Raw genomic sequence first — 25,172 nt, forward strand, 5'->3', positions numbered from 1 at the left:
GGGTTGCAGTTTGGGCACTCGGGCTCAAAAAGGTTCGCCATCACTGGCCTAGGCTATCTATGTGTAAAGCAACAATTCTTTTTTTCAGATCCTCAGAGTTCTTTGCCATGAGGTGCCATGTTGAACTTCCAGTGACCAGTATGAGAGAGTGAGAGCGATAACACCAAATTTAACACACTTGCTCCCCATTCACACCTGAGACCTTGTAACACGAACGAGTCACATGACACCGAGGAGGGAAATTGGCTAATGGGCCCAATTTGGACATTGTCACTTCGGGGTGTACTCACTTCTGTTTCCAGCTGTTTAGACATGAATGGCTGTGTGTTATTTTGAGGGGACAGCAAATTTACACTGTTATACAAGCTGTACACTCACTACTTTACATTGTAGCAAAGTGTCATTTCTTCAGTGTTACATGTAAAGATATAATAAAATATTTACACAAATAGGGGTGTACTCACTTCTGGTATATACTGTATGTGGACTTCCATATTTCTATTAGATCTTTTATTCACTACTTTACAGTGGTCCTTGTGTGAATAGCATGTGCAGTTCCCAGGAAGTGGGGATTGATCATATTCTATGGCCATCACTGGCTGGACTTTTATCTTCTGTCAGTTAGGAGCAGGCAGACAAATGAGGAATGATTGCTGACCCCTGGTCATGGATTATTTGTCTTTGTACCTGAGCCTTCCAGAGGGTCTGACACATCTTTGTTGTAATCCATCTTTGGCTTAAATAGAGTTTATTAAGTTCTGAGAGTTTGTCATATTGGTTTGTTTGGTTGTAAAGTGGTTTACTGATGTATGATTGAATGATCTGCTAATGATGTGTGGTGTTGTGAAAGTTTTTGTTTTCTCCGTGTTGGTTACAGAAGGAACCTGTTGATTTTTCTCTAGGCATTCAAACATGGCTTCCAGCTTTATTTAACAATATAAATATGGACAGAGAAATATTTATTTTGAGAACTCAACTTGCCTGAAGCTCTTCTAGCTTCCAAGATGTCTTTTAGTTTTAGAAAAGATTCTGGTTATTGAAGAAGCATTTTTATCTATATGGGCTCTCTGACGGCTTCCAGTAACAGGAGAGGGAAAGAGGTTAAACAGTGATGGTGCAGAACACTGGTGATATATTCTTCGTCTGTATGGAATACAGTACTATTGTAGCAGGTTACTGTGCAGAGACGGGTGTTTTTGGATGGTGTCCTATTAGAAGATTACATGGCCTTTTCACATTCATGTGGTCCTGAATGATGATTGAACATTGTGAACAATGAACAAATATATGGACCAGGTTTTTGGCTGCAGGATTGTGTGCACACATGGCCATGTGAGCTATGAATAACTGTAGCTTTCAGGTATGGAGGAGAATGTGGTAACCTTCCAGGGTGCAATGTCTGGCTTAGTGTTACTAAACCCAGGACTCTGCATTCACTATATCTGGTTTCCCATAGTACACACAACATGGAAATTAAATTATTTAAGTAAATTTAAACTGCTAAATACCTTTTCTCATCGGCAGCATATAGCAGTCGTGTGACTTCTATCAGTGTCCAGCATTGGTTAAAGCTTGTAGGAGGAGTTTTCATTCTGCTCTGTCTTTTCTATGAGGCTGCATAACCCCTGACCCTCTGTCTGGACAGTGCTGATTAGCCCTGTGCAAAGCACATGCACCCTTTGTTAGTGACAAAACAGGAAGCAAAGAAATGTGCCAGGAAACCAGACAGAGGTTGTACCCCTTCCCTAATGTGTTCCCAAAAAATAAAAAAAACAACTTTCTAGCAATACACACTAAACTGAGCGTGTGCAGAGTGACTCCTAGAGCTCTGTACTATCAGCAGACGGATTGGGGACAATAGAAGGGGAGCAGAGATGGGAAACGTATACCACCCAACACCTGGGACATGCAGTTCCAGGCATCGGGCAGGTGGTTTAAGATTACTGTTAGCCCTGCTGCGGGCAAGCAGCAGTGTTTACTCCTTTTTTTTTTTTTTTGCCCAGGAGATTCTTGGTGATTCCCATTCTGAGCAGAAATGATCAAGTCACTTCTGCAGGCAGTGGAAGGCCCCTAACCCTGAAGAGTTGGGGAGACATGCCTCCACTGAGACATGGCCTCACCTCCACCTACGGGACCGACACCTGGACTGACTCTCACGTCCGACAGCGTAAATCCTACCCAAGCCCTGAGTTCCCCCCCCACCTGTAGTAGTGACCTCTAATATCCCTTCCACTGGTAACCGATCCTGACCCACCAAACCTATATGGGGGGGACTCTGACCCAATATAACACTTTTATGCTGAAGAGGACTATGACACCTACCTGATACCCCTTATGTAACCTCTGAATTTCTTTTTACGTTTGGCCTTTGCCTTTTTTTTTTTGCCCTGGTTATTCCCTTCTAAGCAGAAGTGATTTGGGTGGCTAAACGCAAATCCCCCCCCGCCACGCCACTGCCTTTTCTGGGCTCTTCCGTCCTATCGCAGAACCTGAGAGCGCGACGACAGTGGCACTACACAGAAGCCGAGGAACAGACATTGTTCCTTCCTCTCTGTTGCCCTGGAACCAGAAGGTTCTTTGTTTACATGGCCTTTAGCACCTGGGAAAGCAGCCATTCAGACCAATATGTGTCTGATTGGCTGTATTGAAGCCCAGAGGAGAGATCTGGCTCTAATAGACCCCAGATCTCTCCATAAAGAGGACCTGCCATGGCCCATGGAATCACAAGGGATGCTGCTCATCCTTTGTGATAAGGAAAAAACAAACAAAGAGAAATTAAAGAGACAGTGTAAAAATATAAAAAAAATGTAAAAAGTGCCCCAGTTCCCCATGCTTGCGCGCAAAGGCATTTGTTAAGTGATCGCACCATGCTTGTGAGGTATTGTCGTGAACGTCAGAGCAACAACAATTCTAGTGCAAGACCTCCTGTGTAACTCCAAACTCGTAACCTGTAATAGGCTTTTGACGCATCGTCTAGACAGAATTTTAAGAACCATAGTTTGGCACCATTCCACAGGCCTACACAGTTTAAAAGCGTGACATGCTGGGTATCTATTTATTTACCTGGCGTAACATCATGTTTTTCATCCAAAAGTTGTGTAGTATATAGTGTTTGTATGCGATAAATTAAAGTGTATTTTCTCCCAAAAAATTAGTTTTTTGAATTATCGCTGTGCAAATACTGTGAGACATAAAAAATTGCAACACCCACCATATATACAATATATAATGTTTTGGGGGTTCTAAGTAATTTTTGTAGCAAACAAAAGGCTGATTTTTAAATGTAGGAGAGGAATGTCCCTGTAGGCAAGTGGTTAATGGAGCGGACACCGGAGTTTGATTTGGCTGCAAAGCATTTGCTTGTACTGAGCACCCAAGTGCTTCCTTGTGCAAGGGCAGCTTTTTTTTTTTCTTCTCAATAGGGCCAGCGCATCATTTACTCGCTCAGCTCATGTACTTTTACTGAGCGTTAAGAGAGCCCAACACTCCCCTTTTATTGACATGCACCTAATCTGTGCTCTTCACACTGCAAGGTCTCTCCCCTCCCTTCTAGTGAGGAGGAGGTAAGCAGCGCAGTTTTAAAAACTCCAAAAGTTTGTCGCCATAATGCCCTTTTCATTTTTAAAAGCCCCAGACACTTCTAAAAGCATCTCTGCCTAATAAAAAGACATCAACCCTTCTTGCTATCAATAAGTACTTTATTTAAAATCTGGTTTTGGTAAAAAAGAAAAATGTATTAGGACAAGTAGATTGTCATGAGGTAAAAGTAGACTGGGGCCCCATTTGGTCTCTTGGACCAGTAGATTTTTTTTTTTTTTTTTTTTTTTAATTTCCACACCCCTGATAGAAATGTGGTGTTTTGATTTGTGTTGTGTTGGGTTTTGGTTTTGGTTTGGTTTGTTTTTTTGTGTTGTGGTGTGTTTTTGTTTTTTTTTTTTTGTTTTTTTTGTTTTGTTTTTTGTTTGTTTTGTTTTTTTTTTGTTTTTTTTGTTTTTCCCTTTTCCATGGAAGGGTAACATACCTAGAGCATGTTTTTTTGTAACTGAATAGCTGCAGTTTACCACCACTAAGCTAGCACTGTTCACCAGTGTCCAATGGAAGATCAGCAGCACCTGACAGCCATAGTGTGAATGAGAGACCTGGCCTCCCACTTTATCTGTCTTGCAGAAGAGACTGCAGCAAGGTGTAGCAGAGACAGATAATTACAGCGGGAGGGTAGGAAAATTGCTGTCATTATGTACTGTAGCTTTTTATATTGCAAGTGTTCCTTCCTTACACAACTCTACACCCAGTTATTATAGTTGTTTCTACTATGTTTAGTTCTTACATTTGATGGCATTTAATGGATCTATGGATGTACTTAAGAAATGAACAGTTATTATCTTGATCCAGCTGCACTGTTACAAAAACAAGGCTCGTAGTGTTATGATGAGGCTTTCTGTCTGTTGTACAGTAGCTGCAAGTGATGGCTCTTTTTCAGTATCTGACTTGGAAACATAGAAGCCACATTCAGCAGGTGATATACTTGATATCTGGAAAGGGAAGAGCCAAAGTTTTAGAGACAACGGATTCCAAGTGGCCATACATGGCTCAGTTTGTTCATTCAGCCAGCTGGCTGAATGATAAAAAAAGTATTTTCCCCATCCAAACGTTTGAGGTGGATAGAGGAATCCTCTCCAATGTGTCTTTGTATTCTGACAGCTAACAACCAGCTTCTGTTGAAAAGAGAGGGTTACACACAGATTGAAGTTTGGCCAGTTTCTGCTGACTTGATTTATGTTTGGAGTGAGCTCTTGTGGGGTATCTCATCATCAAAATACAATTGCCGAATAGAATGTGATCATGTTAAATAATTAACAGCACCCATCAGGCCAAGGCTAAGAGGCCGTAGATGAGTCATTTCCCTATAGATGATTCAAATCCCCTATCCACACATTTAAGGTGGATGGGGAAATCCTCCCCACTGTGTCTTTGTAAATTGACTGACAGGGAGTCTTCGCCTCCATCAGAATACACTGATCACCGGTGTCAGCTGTAGCCAGTGGCGCTGATGAAGGGAGGAAAATCAGATGGGGCGGGTGTACAGAAGTCCTTTTAATAGATCAAATTCTGTACACTCTCCCTGCCCATACATGGATCGAAATTCAGCTGGTCCATGTTGAATTGGCTGCATTTTGATCCATGTATGGCTGCCTTTTAAATTGTTACTAAACCCACAACAGTACAATCAGTCTGTATATGCAGTAAAGCATGTTTGATATATTCACTGTGGAACCTAAGGTGTTAATCCTCTGCATTGTGTAAAAATTCTGGTTGATCCTGTCTTCTCTGATCCTCCCCTTCTTTCAGGGTCCCCTCTTATCTCCTGATAAGACATATCATGCAGAGTAACTCTGGGAATGCTCAGTTTGGTGTGTATTGCTAGAGAGTTTTTTTTTTTTTTTTTCTTGGGAGAGTGCATATGATCAGCACAGGGAAATCCGCAATATCCAGACAGAGGTCAGGGGTCCTGCATCTTCCTAGAGCAGAGTAAAAACTCCTCCAAGCTTTAACCAGTTCTTTGTTGGACACTGACAGGTCACAAGACTGCTCTAACTGCTGAAAATAAAAAAACAAAACAAAAACTTAACAGTTGTTATTTACTAAAATAATTGCATTTCCATGTTCTGTGTACTGTGGGAGACCAGATATAGTGAATGCAGGGTCCGGGGTTTAGTAGCACTTTTGACTGATTCTTTTTGATTATATGAAATGAAGGTGGTATTAAATCAAAGCTTACCATTTGTTAGGTGTGTTGGCTGTATTGGTTTACTTTTTAAAGGCTCTTTCTTTATTTTCACCTGGTGAGCTGGCCAGTAAGTCTGTTCTTTTTCATCTTTACCAGACCAAGCTGTCCGGACAAAGTAGCTGTAACAGGATTGAGACTGTTTACCACTGACAGGGGTGCCTTACCTTATCAGCTTTTATTCATTTGTATTAAACTTTTAGCCCCCCCAAAACTGTTGCTGTAACCGCTTATAAAGTTTTGGTTGGAGTTTAGCTTCAATTTGTTAAGCAGCCCATTTTTTTTCATTCAACCAGGAAAAGAAGAAAAAAAAGTCTAGGATTCCTCCCGGCTGAGCCTTTGTATTCCGACAGCAGGGAGACTTCCATAATGCGTTTCAGCATACAACAATGGGAACCATCTGTGCATTGTGGTGTGCTTTTGGGGAAAAAAGATCTGTGTTTGGGGGCTGATTTGTAACGGAGAAAGAGCGATTTAAAATGGGACATATCATAGTGCTTTACGTCAGACTTTGTGACCACAATTGTTTTGGCTGTTTGGTGCATTGATAGCCAGTTGATTTCAGTGTAATATCTTAATGCAATGCATGTGAAAGATAATGTACTACACAATTGCAGAAAGGTCTTAAGTGATTGCAAACCTTTTACCCCTTCTTTCTGCTGCCTCCCAGCCCTTTAACTGGATCGACATGCCAGGAGGCCCACATTCTGATCATGTGGCCACTTGGATTGGCTGTCACCGTGGTCACATGATCAGAAAGCTCCCAATCCCAAGTATGCATCTTGAGCTTACCATTATTGTACATGTTAGTTGCTGTTCTGGCTCTCAGCACAGTAAACTGTTTACCAATAGACAGGTATATGTGATCCAAGTAAAATTTGTAGTACCGCTATAAGATGAGACAGAAATCTCTTCGCTGGTTGTAGTAAAGGGAGCTGGGGTTAGTTCACCAGTGTAAGAGCATTATCAAGGTGAAGAAAAGGTACCACTGACAAAACCAGTGCATTAGTATGTAGATCAATGTGGCCTCAGCCAGCACCGCTTCAGCCAAGCCCTCTGAAAGACCTTCAGTGTGCAGTTCCCCCCACAGCCCCCTCAATACTCGCCTAAGGCCCCTCTCGATACAGCAAAGTGTATGGGAGCCTCAGCTGTCCCAGGTCTCCCACTGCTGTCAATCACAGCCAGTGAGTGAGAAGATAGCTGGGGGGGGGACAAACCACAGTTCTATGTGTTTTATGGGTGCATAGAACGGGTCTCGGGAGCAAGTACGCACCAGTGCCCCCATAGCAAGTGGCTTGCTATTGGGGGCACTGGTCGGGGGGGGGGCGCGGCCAGGAGTGCAGGCCTGGGACCCAAGAAGAGAAGGATCGAGGCTGCTCTGAAACCACTGCACAGAGTAGGCAAGTATGACATGTTTGTTATTTTTTAAAAAATGTCTGTTTTAGTATCTCTGTAAAGCCCACATTCCAAATGGCTGCATATATCAAACCTGTTATATTTACTTGCTCTGCTGAATGGTTTTACATCAAGCAGCTCTGCCCTCCTCCTCTGGGGTCCCCCCGCCAGCACTCCTGGCACCTCACAAGCTGCTGAGGGGGAGTACTTGTCCCTGAACCCCACTGCCTGCATCCATAGATGCATACAGCTGGGGTTTTCCCTTTTTCCTTTACCGTAGGATTTGATTGACAGCAGCCAATCTACCCTACGAGGAGGGAGAGAGCTGCTGCTGCTCTCAAGCACAGTGCTGGATTGAGATGGTAAGTATAAGGGGGGTGGGGGGGGCTTGGGGGAATACAGAAGGTTTTTATTCTACCTTAATGTAGAGAATACTTTGAGGTTAAAAACCTTCATCCTTTAGAACCGTTTTAAATCTGAATGATTTAAAGTAGTTGCATAGGCTCAGCATGAAAATAAAAAAACCTGTGTGCTGCAGCCCCCCCAGCCTCTCTAATACTTACCTGAGCCCCATCACGATTCAGCAATGAGCATGAGAGCCTTGGTTCTCCAGGCACTCCCCCTCCTTATTGGCTGAGACAGCAGCTGAAGCCATTGGCGGCGGCTGCTGCTGTTAATCACAGCCAGTGAGGTGAGAGGGGTTGGGGCTGAGATGTGGCTGTTTGTGTGAATAGACACACACAGAGCAGCTGCTCGGGAGAGAGCCTGCTTGGATGGCGCTATAGCAAGCCGCTTGATCTGGGGGCACTCTGCAGGAGGGATGGGCCATGAGCACCAGCAGGGACCTGAGAAGAGGAGAATCGGGGCTGCTCTGTGCAAACCCACTGCCTAGAGCAGGTAGGTATTACATGTGTTTTTTTGTTTTTTTTAATTGCCTTTTAATATCTCTTTAAAAAAAGAAAATGAATTGCAGCTAAGGGAAGAATAGGAAAGCAGTTAATTGGGTCTGATTATGGTTAACCTAGGGTTAATGTATAAATACAAACACGTTTTTAATAAAAACAAAAATTAGCTGCTGTCAAACATGCTCAGGAGAATTACAAACAAGAAAAAATACACAAAGCTGCAGGGGAGCCAAGTTTACATGCTGTGTGCATGTAATTGACAACTTGTGAACTGCTGATTACATCCATTCAATAAAACACAGAGGAGAATTTACTAAAACTGGAGCAGACAGAATCTGGAGCAGCTGTGCATGGCAATCAATTGGCTTCTAGCTTTCATTTTCAAAACTTAAACTAATGCAGGCCATAGATGGGGAGAAAAATGGCCGATTTTTCGTCCGAAAATAAAACCGGCCGATTATTTTATCGTTAGTGGACGATTTTGTCGACCGTTTTTCGTGTATTTTGGACTTTCAGATTATCGGTGATGTTGGAAAATTTTCGAAAAACGCCCGACTTTATCCTCATTGATGGTCAAAAACGAACGATCGTTTTCCGAAAAAGGATCACAAAGGCCACAAAATGACATCATTTCCCGTTATAGGTTACTCATTAATCGGCCGATTTTCGTAATAATTGGTGGTCAGGTAAGTTTTTTAGACCGACCGATAGTTCGTTAATCGGCCGAAAATCTGCCGTTTTTCTCCCCATCTATGGCCTGCATTACTGGAGTTAGGAGCTGATCAATTAATATGCACAGCTGCACCAGTTTCTAGCTGCTTCAGTTTTTTTTTTGTAAATTTCTCCTTCCAAAGTGGAATTTTTTCCCCAGTTTTGCGAAGTGGAAGGTATCATAGACATTTAGCATCATAGACAGTCATAGTGTTTAGACTATGGACAGAAACCAGGAGGCATACAGCTGATATCTCTGGAGCTCAGCGGTAAATCTTAAAGATTCAGCCAGCTGTTCATCCATAGACATTTCAGAAGGTGGCTTCTTCCATTTCCATAAGTAATCTTGTACCTGACTTTTTTTTCTATTAATTTAGGGCTGTGGTTTCCTTTAGCACCAAAAACAGAACAATCGGTGTTGCTGCTAAGAATCAGGTAGGTTTTAACAAAACTAAAAATGCTGTTTTAATGTAACATTTCTTGGGGAAACAATGTAGAGAGAAAATAGAATTCACATTACCCACAGTGAGCAGATTCTGCATTTTCTATAGTTCTCTATGCAAAAAATACTTTTTGGTTATAGCCAATGGGCACAGCAAGAAATTTCCCCAAAGTGAGGAATGCTCCAGCAGACAGTTGTCACTGGAATAGGTGTCCAGTTTGACAGATGACCCCTTTGCTCACCATTGGTGATGGCTGAAATTTTTTAATGTCAGTGACTATAAACACCAGGACATACAGTGCTCAGCATAAAAGAGTACACCCCAACAGATTTGTCAGAAAACCTTTACTCTCCTTTCAGAATCAACATTTTCTACGGGACACTAATACTACAAAATATTCCCACAAATGTGGACCATTGATTGCAAACAGGATTTGTTAATTTGCATACACAAAGTATTTTTCCTAACAAATTCATTCAAAACCATGTTGCAAAATGAATACACCCCAATGAACATCTTTAGCAAAGCTAAATTTTAGACAACAAAATCTTAATCCTACAAGAATTCACCTACAGGTGAGTCTATTCATGTCCAGAAGACAGTTGATTATAAAAAGCCGTTACAAAAAAAACCCCTTCCCATTTCATGCTGTCAGCAATGGCACCACATGGAAGAGAAATGTCACAGGGCCTGAGAAAGAAAAGAATTTCTTTACACAAGAAGGTGAAGGCTACAAGCTTTAGTTATCAGTCAGAATACTGCAGCAAAAGTGAAAAAATTTGACAGATGGAACTGCAACCATCTCACAGAGACGTCCAGGCCGTCCACAAAAATTACACCTCGACAGGAGCATCTTCTAATGAGAAGGGTTGAAGAAAATCACCATGCAAGTTCACTGCAGCTAGCTAAAGAAGTAGAAGGCCAAACTGGGGTGATTGTTTCCTGTGACACAATACGGCATACACTGGGGAGGAATGGCATGCATGGGTGTCGTTCACGAAGGAAGCCTCTCCAAAAGCCCATGCACAAAAAAGCCCACCTGTTTTTGCCAGGGCCCATGCTGAAAAAGACTTCTGGGACACTGTACTCTGGAGTGATGACACCAAGATAAATGTTTTTGCAACTGATGGCTTCAAAACTATGACGTTGCAAAGGTGAGGAGTACAGAGAAAAATGCATAGTGCCTACAGTGAAACATAGTGGTGGCAGTGTTGTTCTGTGGGGCTGCATGAGTGCTGCTGGTGACGGGGAGCTGCATTTCAGTGATGGTATCATGAATTCACAGATATACTGCTCAATATTGAAAGAAGATGCTACCATCACGAAGTGCCTTTGGTCGTCGTGCACTTTTCCAACATGACAATGATCCAAAATGCACATCTAAGGCCACTGTTGCATTTCTGAGGAAAAACAGGGTGAAAGTGATTCAGTGGCCAAGTATGTCTCCTGGTCTGAACCCAATCGAACACCTATGGAGAATTCTAAAGACAAAAGCTGAGCATCACTCTCCATCCAGCATCCAAGCTCTAGAGGAGGTCGTTCTTGAAAAACTTGTTCATGCATAGAAGACTTGGTGCTGCCCTTACAAATCATGGGGGTCATGCAAAATACTAGACGGGTGTATTCATTTTTGCGTCAACTAATTTGAGTAAAACTGAGGATTTTGTAATCTAAATTATATCATTAACCTTACTTTCATGTAATGTGCTAAACAAATGTTCTATAAAACTCAGTTTTATCAAAATTTTGGAAATTGTACTTGTGTTCATTGAGAGATCAAATAATCTTACTTTTCTAAAGTGGTGTACTCATTTATGCTCAGCACTTTTTATTGTGCCCAAAATTGTCCTGGACCGAAATAAAAACTTGTCCAAACCCCCCCCATTCAAAAGCTTGGCTGAAGTCCCACTTTCTTAAGAAGAAAAGATTCTGTTCAAAATCCTTGATGACGTAATGCATGCTAGGTGAACATTGGAGGCTTGACTGAAGACTTGCAGGATGTACCCACGTCACCCAAGGTCCAAACTCCAGTGGTTACAGAGTTGAAGTTGCATTGTAGGCCCAAAGAATTGGTTTACCTTTTGCATGACACTTGCTTTCAGAATCTCACTGTGGTGATCTACAGCTAATAGTGGTACTTCCACCTTCTACAAGTTTTGCTGTTCATTATGCCTGTGCTTTACAAAGTGTTTTTTTTTTTTTTTTTTTTTTTTCCCCCCCATGATCTTGAAATCATCTGCACTGTCATTGCTAGGAAAAAATATTGACAAATGGGCTGATAATCGTCACAAATGAGCTCTGTACATTTGACTACTAGGTGCTGTCTGAGCTGTATGTCCAACACATGTTTCTGGTGATTTTGATTTTTGTTTTCAAAATTGGCTTATAAATCCATGAGCTGTCTTTTGGGCAAAACAATATGCTTACTTAAGAATGTTGCAGAGTGTTCTCATATTTGATTCCCTTTTACATACAGCTGATCACAAATGCTGCAAATACAGTGTTCAGCTTTAAGAAGTTTCATGGGAGAGTTTTCAATGATCCTTTTGTTCAGAAGGAGAAGAGTAATTTGGCCTATGAACTGGTTCAAACAAACAATGGAGGAGTTGGGATTAAGGTAGGAGGTTGTCAAATATCTAGTTCCAGTTTGATTCCAGGTGATTGGTATAAACTTCTAATGAAACATAGGGTTCTTGTAGGTGATGTACTTGGAAGAGAGCCACGTGTTCAGTGTGGAACAGATAACTGCCATGCTGCTCACTAAACTAAAGGAGACTGCAGAGAACAACTTGAAGAAGCCAGTCACTGACTGTGTCATATCTGTAAGTATGAATTGTATTTAGAGAGACTTTATTCATCAAATTGCCCAGATTGAGAACACTTTTTGTTGCCTCTAGTAACCAGGAAAATGCTGCCTTTTTATTCAGTTCTCTATGAGAAAAAAAAGATAATCTTTTACAGGCAGCAAGAACACTTCTTGTTTCAGACACTTTGATACAAGGAATGTAGTTGTGTATTATAATTCCTATGAGGACTGGGAAAAATTGTTTACTTGTGTTCTTTATTTGTCAGGTTCCCTCATATTTCACAGATCCTGAAAGAAGATCTGTTTTGGATGCTGCTCAGATAGTTGGATTGAACTGCCTGAAACTGATGAATGACATGACTGCAGGTTTAGAAAACTTTCTATTTCTATAAATTACAAAGGATGAAGACAAGCACTGTTCTTTTTTTATTTCTTTTTTACATGCTAAAACTTATGCCTTAATTTCTCTAGGTGTTTTGTACTCTGTATTTTCCATATAGTTTACATTTGGTAAGGTATGAAATGTATTTGGGAGACCCAGATACTTTTAACCTGCAGTGGTTGGGGTGGGGGGGGGATGTTATCTGCTAATAGACAACTTCCTTCACCCCTATGCGTGACCTTTTTCCAGCCTGACATGTCGGATAATGTAACTTTAATGCATACACAGTGATTAAATGGGATATATCCTCGAGCTGTCTCAGAAGCCTTTGTACTTCTGGCTACATACTACTTCTGGGTCACTCATGTCACCTAGAATAAAGCTAAAGCATCACTGTAGTGCTTCAGTACTAGTATGCAGCTGAGGCTCAGAGCCTTGCTGATTCCACTGAAGGATTCTCACACAAGTGTTTTCCTTGATGGCCAGATATTCCTTTTGCTCTCCATGAGACTGCTTATAGTTTTTGTGTTATTGGTACTTTAAAGTGGTAATAACCCAAAAACAAACATTATTATATTGTTGTTTACCAATTCTTTTTTTTTTTTTCTTATTTTCAAGATGCCAACTAAAACTGGCAGAGGAATGAGACAAACCATTTACAGGGGTACTTAACAAAGGTTTAAAGCGGAACTCTAGGTTCTAAAATAAAAATGGGCAAGCAGGCAGCAATTTTAATGCAAAAGAGGCATGCTTTGTCTCCTCTGCATTAAAGTTACCTACCCGCCTGTCCACCCTTGTGCACTAAGCTACGCAGCTCACTGTACAAATCTGGCAAAGGTAATTCTGACTATACTTCCCGGAGTGGACTCTTCTGTAGAGCTTGTTCACATATGTGCAGGCCAGCTGCAGTGTGTTTTGAAAAACAGCCTGTGCAGTTTTCAGTTCGGTTCAGGTGCGATTTACAATCTCTTGCACTTTAACAATCTGCATTGGAATCTGAACCGCTGAATGAAATCGCACTGGAAACCAGCCCACACATATGTAAACCGAGTGCTGGTTCATGCTACATGCATTCCAGTGCCTTTTTTGTTTCTGCAACCAAAATGCACAGAAAGTAGGTTACATAGTTGTCAATGACATGGTTCACACCAGTGTGTTCCGCTTCCAGAAAGAAAAGTAGAACATGCTGTGTTTTTCCTGCACAGAACTGTACTGAAACACGTAAAAATGCACTGGACCCCAAAAAAGAGGGGGGGAAAAAAGCATCTGGAATGCATCCAACACTCGTAAGAAACACTCCAAAAATGCGCATGCACAAACTCATCTGGACAGCGTTTCTATGGTGAGAACCAGCCCTAATACAAGAAGTGTTATGCTGGCCAAATCACTGGGTGAAGGGGAAAAACCTGAAAACTGCTGCAGCCTTAACTTAAAGCTCCCTCAGAATAGGTAAGACAACTTTCTTTAGGCTAGGTTCACACTAGCCCGCACTGTGCAAATTGCACTGCTCTTGCGAAACGCATGGGGCTACCATTCTGAATGGTACTCCTATGCATCCCAGCCCACACACGATCGTGGGTGCAGGAACTGCAGGGACACCAGATGGTCAAAAAGATCATGCGGTTTCTCTGCGTCCGCGTTTTTTAAAAAGGTGCATGCACTTTTTTTTTTTTTTTTTTTTTTTTTAACTGCAGTTCACATGGAGAAAGTGTAAGCCTAGATAGTGCTTGACTAGACTTTTAAGGATAAGTTCACCTTAATGCACATTTTTTTTTTTTTTTTTTTTTTTTTTTGCAGGTTAAAAAAAAGTGCATTTTATTATTTCTGTAGCCTCTAAAGCATTGCACCAGCGATCATCGATTTGCTGATGCCATGCAGGTCTTTCCCCTGACCTGTCAGTATATGTGCTTGCTCGTACATCCCATACTGGCAAGCAGATATTTACTGACAGCAATGCTGGGGAGCACCATGGTAGTTCGTTGAAAGCTACAAGCCACAAAGGCTGTCGGAACTTGTAGCTTTCCCATTCACAGAATACTGTACTGTTTTTGTGATAAAAAATATGTGATAAAAAATATGCAGCGCTCATATATAGAGATTAACCTGATTGCATAAGTTCAATTAAAATTAAGCAAGATTCATAATGAAAATAAAACATTAGAGTATTGAAATATTGAGCTCGTGACTTCTGTGATGAATCCAAGGTCGAGAAACCAGAGGGAAGTAGGTGACTCTTGTGATGTAAAAACTGAGAATAGCTTGCACTAACCAGATGTCTCAGCATATGAAGCATGGAGTAATTAAGACCTACTCCTGGTGCTCTGAAAGGAAGCCACTGCAGAGGATGATGTCATCTTAACTCTCGCCACTAGATGTCATGTTCCCAGGACAGCAGGACGGGGATCCCAGAGATATACATCAGCCAATGAGGGGATTAATCCAGCAAATCAGTCAGCAACCCACAGGAGATCAAGAGGAATCCAGCACCTTCAAAAAGCCCGGGCTCCCTCCAAATAAGAGAGCCACAGGCCCAAAAGCTCTGATAGTGTAGTATGTAATTTATTTGTGCAATAATACAGAAAGGTAAAACACACACACGAAACGCGTCAGGGAGGTGCCCCCCAACTGTCTGGACTCACTATTTAGCAACCTTATGATCCTGCTATTGGATTTGTAAGTGTGTTTTACCTTTCTGTATTATTGCACAAATAAATTACATACTACACTATCAGAGCTTTTGGGCCTGTGGCTCTCTTATTTGGAGGGAGCCCGGGCTTTTTGAAGGTGCTGGATTCCTCTTGATCTCCTGTGGGTTGCTGACTGATTTGCTGGATTAATCCCCTCATTGGCTGATGTATATCTCTGGGATCCCCGTCCTGCTGTCCTGGGAACATGACATCTAGTGGCGAGAGTTAAGATGACATCATCCTCTGCAGTGGCTTCCTTTCAGAGCACCAGGAGTAGGTCTTAATTACTCCATGCTTCATATGCTGAGACATCTGGTTAGTGCAAGCTATTCTCAGTTTTTACATCACAAGAGTCACCTACTTCCCTCTGGTTTCTCGACCTTGGATTCATCACAGAAGTCACGAGCTCAATATTTCAATACTCTAATGTTTTATTTTCATTATGAATCTTGCTTAATTTTAATTGAACTTATGCAATCAGGTTAATCTCTATATATGAGCGCTGGATATTTTTTATCACATACTATCCGAAGTTCTTTGAGGTTTACTTTCTATGCTAGCGGCTCATTTAATTAATTTTCTCATCCATATATATATTAATTTACTCATCCGATTAAGTATTAGACACCTAGCGCTGTTGTACTTTATTCCATTTTTGATCAACTGTACTGTTTTTATTTATTTCAAATTGTGACCGCTAGTATTTTTTTTAATACTGCTTTAAGTTGTTGGTTTCTGGAGTCTACCTTATCTAGATCTATGCTTATATTGATATTTTCTTTTTAGTTGCATTGAATTATGGTATTTATAAGCAAGACCTTCCAGCTTCTGAGGAAAATCCCAAAATTGTTGTTTTTGCGAATATGGGCCATTCCTCCTTCCAGATGATGGCCTGCTCGTTCATTAAAGGCAAATTAAAGGTATGATCTTAAGGAATGAAAAATCAATTTGTGTTTAAATAAGGCCAGACCTCCTCTCAGCCAATAACCTGACAAAATATTGTTTCTTAGGTTCTTGGGAGTGCATTTGACCCACAACTGGGAGGAAGGAACTTTGATGAGAGGCTAGTGGAACATTTTTGTGTTGAGTTCAAGGCTAAATTTAAGTTGGATGTAAAGTCCAAAATCCGGGCTCTTCTGCGTCTTTATCAAGAGTGTGAAAAGCTGAAGAAACTAATGAGCAGCAACAGCACAGATATTCCTCTTAATATTGAATGCTTCATGAATGATAGAGATGTGTCTGGGCGTATGAATAGGTGAGCCATTGCTGGGTACCCCATCAGTCTCTTCCTTCCTGTCCATTCTTTGTACCTGTTGCCTAATGACTGGTGTATGCCTCCCCAGATTTGAGTTTGAAACTCTCTGTGCTGACATTATACAAAGAATTGATGCTCCCCTGCGTTCACTGATGGAACAGATTCATCTTCGAGTTGAAGACATCAGCTCAGTGGAAATCATAGGAGGCGCTACTCGTATTCCAGCTGTCAAGGAGAGGATTGCTAAATTCTTTGGGAAAGATGTCAGCACTACGTTGAATGCAGATGAAGCAGTTGCAAGAGGCTGTGCTTTACAGGTAATGTCTCTGCTTCTAGTTGTTGGGCCATCTCCGATCTTGTGCTGTAGTTTCTTGGGTTGTATGCATAGTTTATTGGCTGGAAAAAAAGGGCTCGGTGGCCAGTGTCTTTAATTTTATGTTGGCTGTATTACTGAATAGATTAAATATATTCTCTTTAGTCACTAAAGTGTAATGAAACGAAACACTGGGAGTTGTGTATTTTATGTGTGTATAATAATATACTTTTATTATAATAGATGAAATGCTCTGATTTTGAGTGTTCACAGATTTAAAACCCATTGAAGAGAAATTAGACTTTTGCAGCAAATCAGATTACCAGTCTTTCTCCCATTAGCTAATTAGTATTAGAAGAATTGGCATTTGATGCCAACTGACTGTTCCTGTGCAGTTATTTGCTTGAAAATGGCATATGTAGTCATTCCATTCCAGCACTGGTGTAAGGTGTATTTTGGTGATTTCCAATACTATATTACTTCTACCAGTCTCTACAATCATTCCTTATACATCCTGCTGTTTCCGGAGCAAGGGTGCAAATATTGACCCCTAGATGCATTTTTAGCCTTGACGTACATTTCCCCCCATCTCTGAACGATGGCCTCCTCTTCATTCTATGCCTGAGTGTTGCTATAGTGATGATTGATAGAGTTAATGGAGATGGCAAGGTGATCCTTTTATGGTACTAAAGCTATGTATTGTATGATATTTACCCATACCCAGAATTCACCCGTTGTTTTAGGCAGAGCAGGGATGTACAGTGTATCCAGAAAGTATTCACAGTGCTTAACTTTTGCCACATTTTGTTGTGTTACAGCCTTATTCCAAAATGGATTAAATTAAATTTTTTCCTCAATATTCTACAAACAATACCCCATAATGACAACGTGTAAGAAGTTTGTTTTGAAATCTTTGCAATTTATTAAAAATAAAAAACAAAACACGTGTATATAAGTAGTCACAGTCTTTGCCATGTCACTTAAAATTGAGCTCTGGTGTGTCTTGTTCCCACTGATCATCTTTGAGATGATTCCACAGATTGATTGATTGGAGACCACCTGTGGGAAATTCAGTTGATTGGACATAATTAGGAAAGGTATAAACCTGTCTATAAAGTCCCACAGTTAACAGTGCATGTCAGAGCACAAACCAAACCATAAAGTCCAAGGAATTGTCCGTAGACCTCTGAGACAGGATTGTATCAAAGCACAGATCTGGGGAAGGGTACAGAAATATTTATGCAGCATTGAGGGTCCCAATGAGCACAGTGGTCTCCATCATCCAGAAATGGAAGAAGTTTGGAACCACCAGAAATCTTCCTTGACCGGGCTGCCCGGCCAAAATGAGCGATCAAGGGAGAAGGGCCTTACCCAGGGAGGTGACCAATCACTCTGAAAGCACTCCAGCCTTTCTCTGTGGAGAGAGGAGAACCTTCCAGAAGAACAACCATCTCTGCAGCACTCCACCAATCAGACCTGTATGGTAGAGTGGCCAGACTGATTCCTCGGTAAAAGGCAGCCCGCCTGGAGTTTGCCAAAAGGCACCTGAGGGACTCTCGGACCATGAGAAACAAAACTCTCTGGTCTAATGAAACAAAGATTTGAAGTCTTTGGCCTGAATGCCAAGCGTCATGTCTGGCGGAAAGCAGGCACCGCTCACCACCTGACCAATACCATCCCTACAGTGAAGCATGGTGGTGGCAGCATCACGCTGTGAGGATGTTTTTTAGCGGCAGGAACTGGGAGACTTATCAGGATCAAAGGAAAGATGAATCCAGCAATGTAGAGACATCCTTGATGAAAACTTGTTCCAGAGCACTCTGGACGTTCGACTGCAGTGATGGTTCATCTTTTGACAGGACAATTACCCTAAGCACACAGCCCACATAACAAAGGAGTGGCTACCGGCCAACTCTGAATGTCCTGGAGTGGCCCAGCCAGAACCCAGACTTGAACCCGATTGAACATCTTTGGAAAGATCTGAAAATGGCTGTGCACCGACACTCCCCATCCAACCTGATGGAGCTTGAGAGGTACTGCAAAGAAGAATGGGAGAAATTGCCCCAAAGTAGGTGTGCCAAGCTTGTAGCATCATACTCAAAATGACTTGAGGCTGTAATTGGTGCTAAAGGTGCTTTGACAAAGTATTGAGAAAAGGCTTGGAATACTTGTGTACATGTGGGGTTTTTTATGTTTATTTGTAATAAATTGCAAAGATTTCAAATTAACTTCTTTCACATTGTCATTATGGGGTATTTTTTTGTAGAATGTTGAGGGGAAAAAAAATTATTTTAATCCATTTTGGAATAAGGCTGTAACATAACAATGTGGCAAAAGTTACGCGCTGTGAATACTTTCTGGATGCACTGTATATGTAGTGTTTTGGGGGTTTTATCGTTTTTTTTGTTTTTTTTTCCTCTCTGTTTTGAGATCCATGATCAGTTTCTGTTCATCTGGGTCTATTAGACCCGTGGCATCTCCCCTGCCCTAAAAAGAAGGGATTTGTGTGGGGTGGAACCTTCAGAGTGCTATAAAAGTGATCACTCTTTTCTACAAGAAAGTGAGTCACCAGACCAAAAAACTATACCAGAACAATCTCTGCAGCCACGATCCTGGTATAACCACTTGTAGACAACATGTTTTTAATACGTTCGTCAGTCAGCAATTTATTAAAGAGGAAACCCCCCCCATCCCCTTAGCCAGGTTGAGCACAGGAAACATACTTGCATGCCCAATGATCCAGCATTGTGCTCTAGTGATCTGCCACAGCCCACCTGGTCCAGCGTTGCGATCTTCTGACTTCAGAGTAAATAGCTGTCGCTTTTGTGTTCTTGCAGCGTGTTATTGAAGGTCATCTGTCAAAAATAATGAAGGGACCGTTGCTAAGCTTTTGTTCATGTATGTAAACCTTTTTGCCCCAAAAGGGAAAAAAAAAACCTGTTGCTGTAGCTGCTTCAAAGTGTTAGTTGGAGTTTGACTATGATGTGTTGGTCAAATCCATCTAAATTTTCTAGTACATCTAACACTAATCCCTTCACAGGTTTACAGTGTTGCTGTCCAAAGGTGTCTCCGTAGCTGCAGCATACAAAGTGGAGACACCCTAGGACAGGAAGCATATTACTGTCCAGAATATCAGGTGAAAATAAAAAGGGAACGGGGGGGGGGAGCCTACAAAAGAGAAAATGTATGCAACCAATATATGTAAAAGTGGTATTAAACCCAAAAGAATACATTTTATTATATTACAGCCTAACATTTGTTAGATGTGATGTCCGCATTTGTTTAGTTCTCCTCCCCCTTTTTTTTTTTTTTTTTTGCTTACAATGATCAGCTTTTATTTATTCATGTAAAACCTTTATCCCAAAAGAAGATAAATCTGTTGTAACTGCAGTGTGAGTTTGTTTTCAATGTGTTGGCATATCTAAATCTGCTAGTACATCTAACACTCCCCTCCCCCCACTGACAATTCTGCTGTCCTAAAGGTGCCACTGTACTCCTTCACCCAGAGTGGAGGCACTCTAATACAGGAGGTGTGTTACTGGGCCAGATCACCAGGTTAAAACAGAGGGTGGAAAAGCCTAAAAAATTGAATGCAGCCCACTATATCTAATGATTGGTAAGCTGCAATATTTTATGTTTTTTGTTTTGGATTTAGTACCACTTTAAAGATTGGTAAGCTGCAGTATATTCCATTTTTGGGTTTAATACCACAGATCTGTCTTGAGTCTCCTGTAATGATCTGCACTGTAAGGCCAAGCACTAAGAGCAAACCAGGCTCTGTTTCCATACTCCTTTATTGATGGGGAGATGGGAGAACGAGTTAAGTTATGACCCCAGTGTATTTCTGCTCTTCCTTCACTACTAGTCAGTCAGCTTGGGGTATTCTCGTAATCTAAATGAACAAAAATGTAGATTTGTCACATTGAAAAAGTAAGTACACCACTACATTTACCACCTCTTAAAATTCATGAAATTAGAATAAAGTATTCCAGATTAAGTGCCAACGTTTAGAACATCCATAGGGGGTATGCAGATGCAACCTGTCTCATATAAACTTCAGACATGTATGGCCTGGTGTTCTTTGCTATTGAACACAAGTGGTGTCATCATGCTAAAGTCAACACAGCTCTGTAAAGACCTCAGAAATAAAGTTGTGGATACCTAGGAATCTGGTAGGGGATTTAAAAAGATCACCGAATTATTTTAGATCAATTATTCCATTGTAAGAAAATTAGATCACATGCAGCCTAGATTTTAAACTATTGCCAATTTGTCCAGGACTAATCAGCCGAGCAGATTCAGCCCAAGAGCTGATTGATGCTAAAAAGGTGTCTTGATGGAACTCAAACTTTCAGTGTTGAATCTGCACAGGTGACTGTTACAACTGTTGGGGTCAAAGTGCATGCATCCCCAATCAAAGAGATTGCATCAGTTTAACTTGCATGGGAAGTGTGTGAGAAGCCTTTGCAGTCTAAAAAGAGAGCAAGACTAAATTTGCACATACAAAGAAATGAGGCTGTCTGGGACATGTGCTATGGACTGATGGATCACAGTTGTTGCTATGGTAATAGCAGACTTTTTTTTTTTTTTTTTGTTCTATAAATCTTTTATTTAGAGGATTGCTACAGAGAACAAGAAATTTATTGACGCCATACAAGTGTCCAGTATAAGTTCCAAGGCACTGTAAGGTACATTGCAAAGGACAAAAAGATGCATACATATATACCTACATATACATAGATATAAATATATGTACATCCAAAAATATATGAACCTGCCCACAACCACCTCCACAGAGGGGTTTATGGTAACAGTACATACAGAATTTTCCCCTTTTTAAAGTATTAAAGTGTTTAAGTAACTGTCAGTTTAAACATGGTGATAAGGGTTTGTTAGTTATATGTATAAAGGTCTCAGGTAGTTCAAGACTGGTTACAGGGCAGGAACCAATGTTAAAAAAAAAAAAAACCTGAACACAGTATACAGCAATGTACTTGATTCAAATATGCCCATGGCTGTCTGGGCCCATGCATATCCCAAAGATTTTTGACCAGAGAGAAGGAAAAAATGGGGGGGGGGTCACCACTGAGTGAGCTAGGGAGACATGCATTTCTACCACCACCTATTTGGAGAGCAAGCCATTGTTGGGGTATAATGTTATTTCCACTAGCTAGGAATGCAGGCCCGTGCTGCATTTAACAGGTGTGTAAGCAGATTTGTGATACTGCTTCTTTGATAAGGGAGTAAGATTGAGTTGGAGCACCGCTTGCCAGAAGGTATGAAGTTCAGGACATTCCCAAAAGATATTTAAGAGAGTTACATGCAGAAGAATCACATCTCCAGCAGAAATCACTCTGAGGGTACTGTGACAATCCCACGATCGCTGCCACCAATATTTGACAAACGCGGCGTCAGACCCCAGCCCTTCTCAGCAAACTCGTGACCAAAGGACTAGCCAATCTAAAACCGCGATGTCACGTGCGTAACAATGATGCACCGTGCACAACGATTTTCCAGCTAATTGGACCACAATCTTTCTACCGGCAGCCTGAGCGATTGTTACTGGGTCAGGTTAATTACTCAATTAACCCTTCACACTGCCACCACCTCCTTTTTGTACAGAGAAAGGGGAAACTCAGCAATATCAGTTATAACACTATAATGGTTGAGATAATCGTCTGTATAACACGGTCACCGCAGGCCGGTTATACAGAGGATTAAACAAACACAGTAGCGCTCTTTTAGAGGCAGGAATTCGTAAATTGCAATTAAGAGCTATAGAAACAGTTCAACACTTTCAGAAGGAAAGATTTATTACTGAAAGGTCAAACGGGTGCAATAAAAATATTTACAGGAAAAGATTTAACATACACATATATATATATACATACATACATACAACAGCACAGCAAAGAGGTAACAGAAGGAGGTTAAAGGGTTAAAGTACTTGCCAATCAGCCTTGGGTTTTCACATCAAGTTACAGAGCGAAAGGGTACAGGTCTCCCCAGGTGGTTCTGATGTTAATCAGGAGAATTCTTCAACTTAGCTCTCTTAGGCCTGACAGCTCATTTTGTAGTTCCCCAGCAGGGGGCGTTTCTGAAGTCAAGGACCAATACCCATTTTAGGGTGGGAAGGTCTGGGCGTAGACCTAAACTAGAGCCAAAATCTCTTCTAGTTCATACAGTCAGGTCCATAAATATTGGGACATGGACACAATTCTAACATTTTTGGCTCTATACACCACCACAATGGATTTGAAATGAAACGAACAAGATTTGCTTTAACTGCAGACTGTCAGCTTTAATTTGAGGGTATTTACACCCAAATCAGTTGAACGGTGTAGGAATTACAACAATTTGCATATGCGCCTCCCACTTGTTACGGGACCAAAAGTAATGGGACAATTGGCTTCTCAGCTGTTCCATGGCCAGGTGTGTGTTATTCCCTCATTATCCCAATTACAATGAGCAGATAAAAGGTCCAGAGTTCATTTCAAGTGTGCTATTTACATTTGGAATCTGTTGCTGTCAACTCTCAAGATGAGATCCAAAGAGCTTTCACTGTCAGTGAAGCAAGCCATCATTAGACTGAAAAAACAAACCCATCAGAGAGATAGCAAAAACATTAGGCGTGGCCAAAACAACTGTTTGGAACATTCTTAAAAAGAAGGAACGCACCGGTGAGCTCAGCAACACCAAAAGACCCGGAAGACCACGGAAAACAACTGTGGTGGATGGCTGAAGAATTCTTTCCCTGGTGAAGAAAACACCCTTCACAACAGTTGGCCAGATCAAGAACACTCTCCAGGAGGTAGGTGTATGTGTGTCAAAGTAAACAATCAAGAGAAGACTTCACCAGAGTGAATACAGAGGGTTCACCACAAGATGGAAACCATTGGTGAGCCACAAACACAGGAAGGCCAGATTAGAGTTTGCCAAACGACATGTAAAAAAGCCTTCACAGTTCTGGAACAACATCCTATGGACAGATGAGACCAAGATCAACTTGTAACAGAGTGATGGGAAGAAAAGCGTATGGAGAAGGAAAGGAACTGCTCATGATCCTAAGCATACCACCTCATCAGTGAAGCATGGTGGTGGTAGTGTCATGGCGTGGGCATGTATGGCTGCCAATGGAACTGGTTCTCTTGTATTTATTGATGATGTGACTGCTGACAAAAGCAGCAGGATGAATTCTGAAGTGTTTCGGGCAATATTATCTGCTCATATTCAGCCAAATGCTTCAGAACTCATTGGACGCCGCTTCACAGTGCAGATGGACAATGACCCAAAGCAGACTGTAAAAGCAACCAAAGAGTTTTTTAAGGGAAAGAAGTGGAATGTTCTGCAATGGCCAAGTCCATCACCTGACCTGAATCCGATTGAGAATGCATTTCACTTGCTGAAGAAAAAACTGAAGGGAAAATGCCCCAAGAACAAGCGGGAACTGAAGACAGTTGCAGTAGAGGCCTGGCAGAGCATCACCAGGGATGAAACCCAGCGTCTGGTGATGTCTATGCCTTCCAGACTTCAGGCTGTAATTGACTGCAAAGGATTTGCAACCAAGTATTAAAAAGTGAAAGTTTGATTTATGATTATTATTCTGTCCCATTACTTTTGGTCCCTTAACAAGTGGGAGGCACATATGCAAACTGTTGTAATTCCTACACCGTTCACCTGATTTGGATGTAAATACCCTCAAATTAAAGCTGACAGTCTGCAGTTAAAGCACATCTTGTTTGTTTCATTTCAAATCCATTGTGGTGGTGTATAGAGCCAAAAATGTTAGAATTGTGTCAATGTCCCAATATTTATGGACCTGACTGTATTTTGGCTGATAACGTTCCCTGTGCACAAGTGACACTCCACGCGCAGTTAGATTATTATGCAGACACGTCCGGGGATTGGTTAGACATGAAATATGAAATTCTACACTGATTGGTTCACAAGATCTACTTTTCTGCTTTCCTATGTATTCCAGCCAAGGAGAGTGACCTACCAAACTGTTTGTCTCCTCTTGGCCAATCTGACGATATGCCTGGTTTTTATGTAAGTCTATCATATTCCAAGATATGAGACAGGGGAAAAATGGATTTTTAAAAGTGATATCTGGTCGTGCTTCTCTGGAATTTCTTTGAACTCCTGGGAAAGTTTGCGTTCTCTTTTTACGAAGTGCTAGGTTGCACAGGTTCTTTGTACAGTGAGGCCCCATCTCCCTTGGGGGTTTTATAGTCCATAGCCCCCTGCTGGGCTCTGGCCTCCTGTGACACTGCCAACACACACAACCAGATGTCACTGTGGCTGAATAGAGAGTAAGGAGGGAAGAATGAGGGAGACACGGAGAATTCTTAACAAAATGGAGGGTTGGAGCAAAATGGTTGGACCGCGTCCATCTCTGTGTGTACACTTGCTACAGGTACAATTTGGCCAAGACCGACGGGTTTCTGTACCAACGAGTCACTATTTTGTAAGTGGTCTCCTGGCATTTGT

General features: G+C 41.4%; 1 protein-coding gene across 3 annotated transcripts in view; it reads left to right on the forward strand.

Moving 5' to 3' along the window:
- Positions 1–25,172, forward strand: part of HSPH1 (heat shock protein family H (Hsp110) member 1) — a 55,566-nt gene that overhangs the window by 6,697 nt on the left and 23,697 nt on the right. For all 3 annotated transcript variants that reach the window (XM_089690892.1, XM_089690893.1, XM_089690891.1), the window contains exons 2-8: positions 9,174–9,231; positions 11,716–11,856; positions 11,939–12,061; positions 12,312–12,411; positions 15,901–16,034; positions 16,125–16,369; positions 16,458–16,686. In XM_089690892.1, the coding sequence (XP_089547018.1) occupies positions 9,174–9,231; positions 11,716–11,856; positions 11,939–12,061; positions 12,312–12,411; positions 15,901–16,034; positions 16,125–16,369; positions 16,458–16,686 (1,030 nt within the window). The remainder of the gene's footprint in view (positions 1–9,173; positions 9,232–11,715; positions 11,857–11,938; positions 12,062–12,311; positions 12,412–15,900; positions 16,035–16,124; positions 16,370–16,457; positions 16,687–25,172) is intronic.

This window comes from Staurois parvus, unplaced genomic scaffold, assembly GCF_062004578.1.
Source record: "Staurois parvus isolate SC_StPar_1 unplaced genomic scaffold, SC_StPar_1.0 ptg000544l, whole genome shotgun sequence".
In the NCBI taxonomy this organism is placed as follows: domain Eukaryota; kingdom Metazoa; phylum Chordata; class Amphibia; order Anura; family Ranidae; genus Staurois; species Staurois parvus.